At 34.0% G+C, this 13,474-nt stretch overlaps 1 protein-coding gene across 1 annotated transcript in view; it reads right to left on the bottom strand.

The window, feature by feature from the left end:
* Positions 1–211: 211 nt before the first annotated feature.
* The window catches only part of LRRC2 (leucine rich repeat containing 2), a 188,351-nt gene continuing 175,088 nt past the window's right edge, over positions 212–13,474 (bottom strand). The window contains exon 9 of the mRNA XM_043979266.1: positions 212–3,037. Within this exon, the coding sequence (XP_043835201.1) occupies positions 2,988–3,037 (50 nt within the window). The 3' untranslated portion in view covers positions 212–2,987. The remainder of the gene's footprint in view (positions 3,038–13,474) is intronic.

The following is a 13,474-nucleotide window of genomic DNA, read 5'->3' on the forward strand; positions in this document are numbered from 1 at the left end:
AACAATTTCATTATATCCTCAGTAGATCTTCACTATAATAACCTCCTTGAAATCATACAAAAGATTCTTCTTTCAAAATAAAACTTTTCCCCCCACAAAGGAAAACAATTCTAATGGAAAGAAAAAATAATAATAAAATTAGACTTCAAATTTTTATTTACTACTAATTATTTTCTTTCTCTAAGGAATTTATATACATTCCCAATGCCTTAATTTTCTTCATTTGAGACATGGTAATAATAACCTTCCTAAAGATAGGAACTTTTCTTACAAAGAATTCTTTTTTTCCTCATTGAGTTAAGTTGCATTAATGGTCCCATTTACATTCTTCTATGTAAATTTCTTTTCCAAATCATTTACTAGCTTGCAATGCATCATTTACATTTTTAACTTCCTCAGAACAAACAGTATTATCGCACTGTATTAAAATCTACTAGTTACTTTCATTGATGTTTACATCCCTTTTTGAACAATTTTGTTTATATTTATATTAACATATCAATTAAATAGTATCTATAAACATATATTCAAATTATATTTTTAATCTTTGGCATAGATTAACATCAAAATACTTATAGTTTATTAAAACTTTTTTGACATTCATTCATGTATGAGGCATACTTTTTTTGCATAAAACACTAACTTTATTGAAACAAAATTACAAGTAAATTATGCAGATTTGATTCATATGCAAATTCACATTTTCTACTGAGTAAAGAAGCATTTTTATATTGTTCTTTATAAAATTTACCTTACAGGGTCAATAAACAACTTCTAAAATCATTAATATTACACAATTAAAGACATTAAATTTGGTTCAAAAATAATTTTTAAAATATTCATTTAATGTTATAGTAATATTATTTCACTTTTCCTTAATATTTTAATCTATTTGCAAGAAATTTCTTTAATTGTAACAGTAAACTATTAAACACCCTATATTAGAATGGTTTCCATGATTGTATCTATTTATATTCCACCTTTGACCATGTAAAATCTTCTTCTATTTGTTGTAATGAGAAGAAATTGGCTTACAGTGAACAGAAATAGATTTACTTCAGACAGTGGGGCATAATAAGAAAAGAGTTAATACTACTGTGCAAAGACATTAGAGTTCAAATTCTACCTCTGACTCTTACTAGTTGTGTGAACACTGCCAAGTCAGTTCACTTCCTTGAGGCTTGATTTCCTCTTCCGTAAAGTGCAAATATCTGGAATACCTACTGCACAATGTAATTAAATGGCAAAAATGAAATAACGTATCTAATGTTCTATATAAAGGTCAGTTGTTGCTGTTGTTATTGTCAGAAGAAGTTTCAACAATACTATCACTTCTCCATAATTCAGTGTTTGGTCACAAGAATTTAAACTGCAGAACTGAAGGACTGCTTCATGAGTTTATGAAATTAGAATAAGAAAGGAAAAAGAGGAATAAGCCTGAAAAGCAGCTGATTCTCATAGGCATTAACCAACCTCCTCCAACCCTAGCCCTTTGAAAACTCTTTCAAATACCCTTTTTCAATACTCTAAGCAGTCCCATGTGTAGTTTATATAATACACTTATCCTCCCAATGCCTTTCTTTATAGAGGGCAGAAGTTCACTCCTCTGAGAAATAATTATTAATAATCAATTATCTTGGGGGACCCAGAGATCTCCCCTTTTTAGTTCTCTCTTCCCTCTGCCCAAAGACAAACTCTCTTTGAGAGACTCTATCAAATCTCATCTAGGTCAAATCCACCCCAACCTGAAGCTCACAAAAAGATTCTTTTGTCTAGATAAACTGAAGGACTTTACAGATGAGATTTGGCCTGTATGAACCAGTTCCAATTGGGAACTATTGTGTCAGCTTGGGTGGGTGTCTCTACATTTCTTCCTTATGTATTCTTTACTTGAGTCACATATCCCCCAACTTCATTTTTTTTTTTTGGTGAGGCAATTGGGGTTAAGTGACTTGCCCAGGGTCACACAGCTAGTGAGTATCAAGTATCTGAGGCCGGATTTGAACTCAGGTACTCCTGAATCCAGGGCTGGTGCTTTATCCACTGCACCACCTAACTGCTCCTCCCAACTTCATTTTAATATAACCTACCTCCAAATTATGCTAACCAATTAGATTTGATAGCTGGGTGATGTATCTCCTACAGGGGAAAAAGTATATGAATCAGACATGACCATGAGGAAGAGGTCTTAGGTCTGAGAGAGATGCCCATAGACCTCATTTTATTAATAACCTGCTGGCCATATTAGTAAAATGATTAAATTACCCAGATAACATGTCTCTCAAATTTTGAATTGCCACACTGCACTCTGCATCTGCTGCTCTACCTGGTTTTAACTCCATAGAACAATATTTTCCCATACCTAGGTAACCCCTAGTCCCTACTTCATCTCACCCTCATTTCTGATTCCTTTTTTGTTATCTGCCCTCCTGCATTAGGTTATAATCTTCTTGAAGACCAAGATTGTCTTTCTTTTTATTAATTAGATACCCAGCACATAGCACAATGCTTAGAACATAGTCAGCATGTAATAAATATTTATTGAATTGGCTATGTGATACAGATGTGGAAGCCTCCATTTCCTACAGTATCATTTAAAATCCACGGAAAGAACAGTTTGTATAAACCAAGGAAAATAATTCTAAAAAAATAAAACTTTACAAATCATGTTTAAAAGAGCAAAATGGTCTAATATGAACACTTTATACAATATAACTTACTCCTATATTTTTTAAAACAATACTGTCAGCTTATGAATTTGGTCTGTAAAAATGCAACTTTAAAAATCACATATTTTCTAAAACATTAAATAATGACTTTTAAACTATTAGTTTCTTAAGTTTCGTTCTAAAGCACATGCCATTGCTCTTATGCATGAAAAAAGAAATGAGTCTGTTGTACTTAAAAGACAGTTGAGTTAGTTCAGAACACCAAAGCTTTCCACTCATAACCACCAAGGGATTTTTCTGTCTTCCAGCAGGATGATATCAAAGTTGAAGATTAAATGATAACTTTGTGGTATAGCTAGGAACAGATTCTGTAAAACAAACAAACAAATAAATAAATATTCTATTCAATGTTAACCTTTTATAAACAAATGAAAATATATTCCTTACCTCATTTTCTCTTTTAAAATAGTATTTTGTTTTACTTCTTTCCAATTACATGTGAAGATAGTTTTAAATATTCATTTTTCTAAGATTTTGAGTTCCAATTTCCCCCTCCTTCTCTTCCCTCCCCATCCTGAAGCCAGCAAGCAATCTGATATGTTATACATTAGAAGAAACAAATAAAAACAAGAAGAAGAAAAGTGAAACTAGTGTGCTTCAATCTGAATTCGGACTTCATACTTCTTTTGCTGGATGTGGAGAGCATTTTCCATCATAAGTCTTTTGGAAATGTCTTGGATCATTGTATTGCTGAGAAGACCTAAATCTACAACAGCTTAACTCCTTTCTAAGCATGTTATTACCACTTAAAAAAAAAAAAGAAAATGTTCATAACTACTGCAGTGAGTTAGATGGGAATTTGCCCACATGGAAGAAGTGACTGTATGCTAAGCAAATTGTAGGAATTTTAAAATTCAAAATAATATTCAATTGTCTAGTATCAAAAGTTGCCAGCTCTGAACATATAAGCTTACTAGAATAAAAGGTACAGGAGCTAATGACATTGGATTGGTAGTAAAATCAAAAAAGGAACCATTAATGATTAATGGTTCTCAAAAAAAAGTGATAGAAGAAGTAAAAACAATAATAACAACAAAAACCTATCTGTCACTTAATATCTCATGGGTAAATTTCTACTATTTCATTTTTTTACATGAAACTATGAACATGTTACATATAATTTGGTTTATTTCTTTCAACTATGAAGACTGTTAAAAATAATTCATATTTAACAAGGTAGTTCAAATACTCCATTGCTCATGTCTTTCTAAACTTCCTTCAGCTTCCCTCAATATTTTTTATAATTCATCCTTACTCTTTTCTATTTTTTCTTCCCTTTTTTGTATTACCATAATTATCTATACATCTACACCAAGAAAAAAAAGTTCTCCCTAGAGCGGAAGAAAATCACATATTAACTGTATCTAAAAGTCTCTTTCTTCTCCTCTAGTCTATCACCTCTGTGTCAAGGGATAGGAAACATGTATCATCATCAATCTTTTGGAGTTTGGATCGGTCAATGTATTGATCATAGTTCTTAAATCTTCCACAATTGTTTGTCCTCACATTGTTGTACTCAATATATAAATTGTTTTCTAGGGTTCACTTACTTCACATTACATCGGTTTATACAAGTCCTCCCAAGTTTTTTTCTGGATTCCTCCCTTTAATCAATTATTGTAGTGCAGTATTATACCAGTATATTCATGTGCTATATAATTTGTTTTATAACTATGTAAGATGTTCTAAAATAATGGGCACCCATTTTTCTATAACAGAAAGTATTATCATAAATATTTTGTATACATGAGTCTTTTACCTCTTTGGAATACAAACCTAGTAGTGATATTGCTAAGTCAAAGCATATGGACAGTTTAATGACTTTTAGAGTATAATTATATTGCTCCTCAGAATGATTAGATCACTTCACAGCTGCACAATTGTCATTATCTCTTTCTGACATCTTTGCCAATCTGATGGCTGTGAGGAACAACCTAAGAGTTGTTTTTATTTACATTTTCCTCATTAATGATTTGGAGCATTTTTGACATATATTTGTTAATAGCTTGTCTAACTTCCTTTGAGGACTGCCTGCTCACATCCTTTCACCATTTATAGATTAAAGAATAACATTTATTCTTCTCCACTTGTATTAATTTCATATGTATCTTGGATATCTGACCTTTATCAAAAAAATCTGCCACAAAGATTTTCCCTAGTTGTTTCAATTTTAAATATGTTGATTTTACTTTTGACTAAACTTTTCAATTTTATGTAATAAATGTTGCCTATTTTACCTCCTGTGTTTTTCTTCATCATTTAACTAGTCAATAATTCTTTCCTTATCCATAGTTGTAAAAGGTATCTCCATCCCTTCTCTCCTAATTTATTTATTATATGACTTTTCTTCTATCTAGGTCTTTTATATATTTGGAGCTTGTTGTGGTATACAGTGGTGCTATTGTTCTAACCTAATTTCTGTCAGATTGCTGAAGTGTTTGGACAGAGTGATGTCTGGCTGGAGAGTTGGAACTAAAAAAAATGGAGACTTATAGAGTCTTTTGCTACTGTTTTCTAGAGCAAAAAGAGAGTGGAAATGTTTGTATTGAAAATCACACTTGGGCATTGAGTCAATAGGAGGATAGGAAAAAACAATAATAAGAGGCTAAATAATCCAACTCAGTATATCCTATTTACCACACATACATAAGTATGTGTATTGTTATATGTGTATGTGTCCTATAGTAACTCATGAACAACATATGAACTAAGAGAGGAATTTAAATCTATATTTGTGGAAGGAGAACCATTAATGATGAAATCCTAGATCCTTAAAATAGAAGTAAGTTGGGGCAGCAAGGTGGCGCAGTGGACAGAGCACCAGCCCTGGACTCAGGAGTACCTGAGTTCAAACCTGGCCTCAGACACTTAACACTTACTAGCTGTGTGACCCTGGGCAAGTCACCAATTGCTTCACTAAAAAAATAAATAAATAAATAGAAGTAAGTTTTAGAAAGGATTGATGAAAGTAGAGAATCCATTTAAATAACTATTAATAATTTAATGAGTTACAATTAATTAATTTCTATTTTTCTACCTTTATGGACTATGTATATTGTATCTTTGTGTTGCATTTTAAGTATGTTAATAAGGTTATATAATATATTAATACTAATGTATTACATTAATGTTTAGTGATAAGTTGAATCCTACTTTTGTCACCTTCCTTAGTCCTGAATGGGTTGACTGGTCAATAAGACAGGCACTGAAATATAAATGGAATAGACCCTAGATTCAAAGACCTATGCTTAAATCCTGGTTTTCTTGATTACAATGTGTGCCATGCTGGATAAGTCCCTCTATTTCTTTGAACTTTGTTTCCTCATTTCTAAAATGAAAGGGATTAACCTGTAAGATTTTCTTCAATTCCAAATCCAATGATCCTGTAACCTCTCTAAGCATATAAGAGAAGTCTCTTAATTTGATCATCCAAAAAGAATTGGTTTTTTTGAAGATACATTTAGGTCAGTAAAAAGGTAAATGTCTTTAAAGAATGTATTCTTTTTACTAAAGGGTTAGTGAAATCATTAACATGCACATGACATATCAATTGACAGAATTAGATATAGTAGCAATTTTTAAAAGATATCTACCTTTTACAACAATAATAAAATGGTAGCTTTGATAGATCCTGAACTCTAGATTTTTATATAAAAAAAGTGAATGGCATAACTAACAGGACCAAAAAAAAGATGAGTTCATCTTAGTTTTACTCAAAAATCTAATGAAAAATTCATTAAAAGAAAACACTGCTCTTTTACCTCCCCCAATGATAGAGTAGGATAACATAGACCTCAAAGGCAAGCTACAGTCTTTATCTTCAAGGGTGGCTTTGCCTTATTCCAATTGCATCCTTAAATTTTACTGAATCACACAGAATGTTAGAGATGGAAAGAACCCAAGAGACCATCCAGATAACCTCACAGCATAAAGATTTGATGGAACAAAAATGAATTTTATAGAAGAAGTTGAAAAACATACTGAACTGAGAATGAATTAACTAAGGTTACATCTTCATTAATTCAACAGTGCATGCAATCCATGTTTAACTTAACCTGACATTTCCAGGCCCAATGGCCTCCCTACCCTTTCCCAGTTTTTCTCCCTAAATCATGGAGCAAGTTCAATATTAGTTACATAATAAAACTCTTAAAAATTAAAACACATTCAGAAAATAGGATGTATTTTTAAAACATTTTTTCTAAGATAGGGAAGTCACATAGGACTCTTGAATAGTTCTAATCTCAGTTTTTTTCTCAATGGCAAAATATCATGTCAGAAACACATAAGTTTAATTGTTTAAGGGAATAGTGGTGTGTGGCACATAATGCAAAGTTCATTAAAGTAGGAATAAAGAAACTTGGGTTATAATCCTAGATTTGCCACTAACAAGTTGTATAATTGTGGACAAGCCTCTCATTTCTGTGATTTTAGTTTCCTTATTGGAAGATGAAACATTGGACTAGATAATAATAATAACAGCTGACATTTTAAAAGTTCTTTAATATTTTTAATGCTCTTTAGATACATTATTCATACAACAACCCTGAGAAGTAGATGCTAATGTTATCCCTCAAAAAAGTTAAGTCACTTACTTAGGTGGGAAAATGGATAGAATCAGGAAGACATGAATTCAAATCCTCCCTCAGACACTTACTAAGTGTCCTTGAACAAGTCAGTCACCCTCTCTTGGCCTTAGTTTTCTCATCTGCAAAATGAGGATAATAATAACACCTACCTCACTAATAACTAACAACATCTATTGTTAGTACCTATTAGCTATGACCCAAGGTCACAGTGCTAATGAGGCAGGATCTTCCTAATTTCAGGTCTAATCAATAAAAAAGGAGTTATTACATGCCAGGTATTATGCTAGGCACTGGACAGAAGAATACAAAACATGAAACAATTCATATTCTTATGGAGCTTTTATTTTCTTGAGGAAGACAGTCTGACTCAAAGCACAATGGTCTGGGATTGTAATCAGGAAGACCTAAGTTTAAATCCATCCTCAGACATGTACTGTGTGACCATAAATGAGTCATCTAGCCTTCTCTCAGTCTCAGTTTTCTTATCTGTCAAATGAGGATATTAACACCTACTTCCTAGAGCTGTTGTGAGGACAAAATGAGATCATTTGTAAGGAACTTTGCAAACCCTAGTACTAGCTCTTACTATGCATTAAAATATACAAGGTAGTTTAAAAAAAAAACAAGGTAATCAGGAAGACAGGGCACTAGCAGTTGGGGCGAGAATAGATAAACATTTCATGTAGTACAGATAAGAAGTGATAAGGACCTGAAGTAAGCCAGTGGGTGTATAAGTAGAGAGGTCATGTCAGCTATGATAAATGCTTTAGAAATAGAAATGGCAAGATGTGGCAACTGATTGGATATGTGTTGTGAAGTAGAAGAAAAACCCAAGGTTATAAACCTGAGAGATTGGATGAACAGTACAACCTTCACCTAAAACAGGGAAATTCAGCAAAGGGGATGTATTTAGGGGGGAAAAATAAAGAATTCTATTTTGAACCTGTTGAGGTTGAGATATCTCTAGGACAATGAATTTGAAATGTCTTTTAGATGGTTGGTAAAGTAAGATTAAATCTCAGGAAACAGATAGGAGGTCTAGATATACAGATTTGTGAGTCATTTATGTAGAAATGATGATTAAGTCCTTGGGAATTGAGGGGGACACTAACAGAGAATACGGAGAGAGAGAGAGAGAGAGAGAGAGAGAGAGAGAGAGAGAGAGAGAGAGAGAGAGAGAGAGAGAAAGGGGGAAGAGAGGAGAGGAGAGGAGAGGAGAGAGTCAAAGTCAGAGACTTAAGGAATGCTCAGTTAGGGAGCATTCTATGAATATCAGCTAAGGTTGAGAAGAGTGATAAGGACTGGTATGATAGGAGGAAAATGAAGAATCTCTCTGTATGTATCTCTATCTCTGTCTCTCTGTCTCTCTCTCTCTCTCTCTCTCTCACACACACACACACACACACACACACTACAAACGATCAAAAGAGAAGAAAGAGTATACAGGAAGAGACGGTAGTCAACAATGTAACAGGTTGAAAAAGATGAGCAATAGAAAGCAAAGAAAATGACATCACCTATGACCGTTAAGAAACTACTGTTAACTTTGAGAGAAAAAAAATCATTCGAATGATGAAATCACAGCCCAGATAGCAGAGTTGTGGGGTAAATAAAATGAAGGGAAGTGAAAGCTATGAGTATAGAAAGATTCTTTTTTTTTTTCCTCCTAGAAATATAGCTGATAAAATGAGGAGAGAAAGAATAATACTTTGAGGTAGGGTCTAGTGAAAATTTGTCTTGTTTTTTTTTTTGTCTGTGTTTTTTTTGTTTGGGGAAGACTTGGATATTTGTGAAAGCTATAGGAAAAAGCCAGTATATAGGAAGAGATTGAAGATTAGACCTTGGAGAAAATCCATTTCCCCCCTTTCAGTTGTAAAATGTAGTTGTTACAATTACTCTCTTCTTTGGGGGGATTTCTATATTTGCTGTAATTTTCAATACTGGGTGAATGTCCTTTTTTAAGGGTTTTTTTTTAATTAAGAGAAATCTATTTTCTATTTCTTCCAGCACGCTCCATAGAAAAATAAAAAACGAATTCATTGCAACAAATAAATGTGGAGCCTAGCTGCATTGCTAACCTTGGCTGTGTTCAAAAAGTATATCTCATTCTGTGACCTAGATCCATTGCCTCTCTGCCAAGAGGTAGATGGGATATTTTATTATTGGTCTTCTGGATTCATAGCTGGTCATTGTGTTGATGAGAATTCTTAGAGATTTCAAAGTTGTTTCTCTTTACAATGTTATTTTTAATATATAATTTGTTCTCCTGGTTCTGCTTATTTCATTCTTCACCAGTTTATAAAACTCTTCAGAATTATTCATTTTGGTAGTATTTATGTTATGATATATATTGTTTTTCTTCCTTTCCTTTCTTTATTCCGTACCAGTTTTTACAAGTCTTTCTATATTTCTTCAAAATAATCTATTTCTTCATTTTCATAAACACAAAGAGCCCATCTACTTGGAAAAGGACTCACTCTGATAATATCTGCTGGAGATTACAACATAAGAAAATTAGAGAAACACAGAGAAAACATATCTATCAGATGTTTTGATAAAGAAAATACGTCCATTACCAAAAAAAGGAAAGACCACAGAAGATAAATTGGATTATTTTAATTATATAAAATTTAAAAAGCATTTGCACAAATATAATAAAGCTAAGATTAAAAAGTAAATAATTAACTCAGAAAAAATTTGAAGCTAGTTTCTCTGATCCTTTCCAAGATAATTTATAATAATAAAGAACAGTCTTCAATGATAATAGTTTAAGGACATGACCAGGCAGTTCTCAAGATAAAAAACCCAGATATCTATAGCTAGATGGGGGAAAATGCCATAAATCACTAATAATTAGAGAATTACAAATTAAACAATTCTGAGTTTCCACTACACATACATCAAATTGGTAAAGATGACTAACTAATGAAAATTACAAAAGTCAGGAAAATAGGCACACTGGTGTATTGTTGATACTGTGGACACATATAACTATTCTGGAAAGCAATTTGGAATTATTTATAAAATGTTACTAAAGAACATATTTCCCTTGACCTAGCTATATTACTGTAAGACCTACATACAAAAGATATTAACAAAAGAAGAAAAGGTACTATATGCACATACTATATTCATAGCAGCATGTGTGTATGTGTGTGTGTGTCTGTGTGTGTGTGTATGTTGGAAAAAAAACTGAAAAAGGGGAATGTTCACCAATTGGATATTGGCTGTCTTTCATTGCTTTGCTCCTCTCTTCAGTTTTGGTTCCTCAATTGGGCCTCTGTGTTAGCAATAGGATCCATACTCTGAAGTGTTTTTGGGTGGGTAGGGTGCTTGGCCCTGCTTTGCTTTGCCTTGGGTCACTTGTACTGACCTCCTCCACCTGGGGTCAGGTCTCCCTGAATTTTTGAGGTTCAGAGTGATAGATCTTCAGCATAACAGGATGTCAGGAAACTCAGAGGTCTGGGGTATCCTAGTCTAATTCAAGCCTGCCCTAGCCACTGCTGCTACCAAGATTTTTCAAGGAGGGCCAAATGTGAGTTCACAACCACACTGGGGTTTCCTCAGGAGAATTCTTTTTTACCCTTGATGCCTCTAGACAGAGAGCTTTACAAGCAAGACATGCTTCTGGCTCTTCATTGATTACACTGGGTTCCACTGGGTTTCACTGGTTTATTTTCCTATGCTAGCATCTTTTCTATTCCCCAGGGACTATTGGTAGTTTTGAGGTAAAAGAAGTCACTGTAGTTTTCCCTTCAATTTCTTCATCAATAATAAGTACAGTGTGAATTTCTGGATTCTTCCTGGAATAGAGGTGAGAGAACTGGGTAGTTTGTCCATGTTGAGGCAGCTGTATTGGCTGAATATTAGAGAGTGAGAAATAGAATGATTAAGGGGGCAATCTCATAGATATGGTGAGAGGAAATTGGATCAAGGGCAAATGTAGAGCAGTTCACCTTGGCAAGGAGATGGACTACCTCATTATCAGAGAGGGAGATTTTGACATTATCAAGTAGAAAAGAGGGAGGTGATAAAGAATATCTACAGTTTCCCCAGCATATGAAAAATGGGTGGAGGGAGAAAGGGAGGCCTACTAAGACATGTTCTATCCACTCACCCCATACAGACTTTCTAGGATGATGTCTGATGACTCTTTGGGCTTTTAAATTCTATAGTAGACTAACAAGCTCTTCCTTTGTGTTTAGGTTTTGAGCAAAATGGAGATTAGGTCTTTCTTTACTGAAAAGATTGAACTAGAGCCAGGGAGTATGCTGGAGTCAACTAAAATTGGCTGAGAACTGATTGTTAAATTTTCCATGTGATTATTTATACCTTGCAAATCAACAAATCCTATAAATCAAGGCTTGATTTATTTTTTCTAGACCTAAAATGATGGAGAAAATGTTAATATTGCAGATTCAACTTAAAAGTGTGCCCTGCATTTTTTTAAAACCAGAGTCGATTATTCAACACTTATTAAACAGTACACCCCTAAAGAGAACTAATGTTGATCCAGTCAATTAGAACTAAAAACAAAAACTTACATGACTTACAAAGATTTTTTTTTTGGTGAGGCAATTGGGTTAAGTGACTTGCCCAGGGTCACACAGCTAGTAATTGTTAAGTATCTGAGGCCAGATTTGAACTCAGGTCCTCCTGAATCCGGGGCCGGTGCTCTATCCACTGCACCACCTAGCTGCCCCTACAAAGATTATTTTAATGACAGAATTATCCAAACTATTTACATTATTGGCATGTTTACATGGACAATTGCCACTCAACAATAATGGCTAGCATTTATGTGGTGACATAAGCTCTTTACATATATTATCTCATTTGATCCTTAAAACAATCCTATGAGATAGTTGTTGTTATTATCCTCATTTATAAATGACCAAATTGATACTGAGAGCATTAAATGACTTGCCCAGAATCATACTGCTAGCATGCAACTGAGGCAAGATTCAGATTCAGTTCCTCTTCATTCATTCCAAGTACAACCCTCAGTTCTCTGTATCACCTAACAGCTACTTGCATTTTCCTTGCCCTTCACCCATGTCAATAATCTACCAGGTCCTATCAGTTCTCAAATCTGATATTTTTCACTATTCCCTAGCCTAGACTCCTGTATTGTTACAGTGGAACATGGTCTATTATTCTAATCTATCTTCTATATAAGCGACAGTACAATCTTTTTGAATTTTTTTTTCTTTGCTCATGACTCTATTTCAGCATTTTATCAACTACTAAGTTAAACCCAAACTCCTCATCCTAGCCTTCAAGGCCCTCCAACAAGAGTCCGATATCATAACGGTCCCTCTGCTTCAACAAGGTCAAGTTTCTTATGATCCCTTAGAGGTTTATTACTCACTCATGCTTTCATGATTTTGCCTATATTTTCCCTCTAGTCAGAATGTCCCTATTCTTCCTCTGTGCCATCAATGCCTATCACTTAATCTACTTACCTCTTGTAAGAAGTTTTCCCTCACTAAATTTGTTCCATATTAATCATTCCTCTGTTGATACTCCATAGCATTTAGTGAACACCAATATTTGGTCAACTGCAGCTAGCTTATATTATCTCATTTGCATGCCTCTTCTTCATCCTTTTGTGGGAAAAGATCCTTTCCTATTACTTTTTTACAGAGTCTGCTATGATCCTATGTATGCCACAACGTTGTTTATAAATACGTTTGTTACCTAGAGAGTTCTCCTATTTGTTTTTTGTTTTTTGGGGGTTTTTTGGTGAGGCAATTGGGGTTAAGTGACTTGCCCAGGGTCACACAGCTAGTAAGTGGCAAGTGTCTGAGGCCAGATTTGAACTCAGGTCCTCCTGAATCCAGGGCCAGTGTTTTATACACTGTGCCACCTAGCTGCCCCCAATCTCCTATTTGTTGTTGATGATAAATTTTGCTTAGAGGCTGCAATCTGAGTTGTACTGTATCACAGAATAAGAGAATTTAAGACTTGGATGGGATCTCAGCAGTCATCTAGTCCAATGCCTACCCAAATGGAATTCCCATTATATCATTCTCACCCAGTGGTCTTCTAGACTTCTTGAATACATACACTGAGAGGAAACCTACAACCTCCTACAGCAATCCATTACACTTTTAGACAGCTCTAATTGTTAAGAAGCTTTTTCCTAACATCAAG

Source organism: Dromiciops gliroides, chromosome 1 (assembly GCF_019393635.1).
Source record: "Dromiciops gliroides isolate mDroGli1 chromosome 1, mDroGli1.pri, whole genome shotgun sequence".
NCBI classification, from domain to species: Eukaryota; Metazoa; Chordata; class Mammalia; order Microbiotheria; family Microbiotheriidae; genus Dromiciops; species Dromiciops gliroides.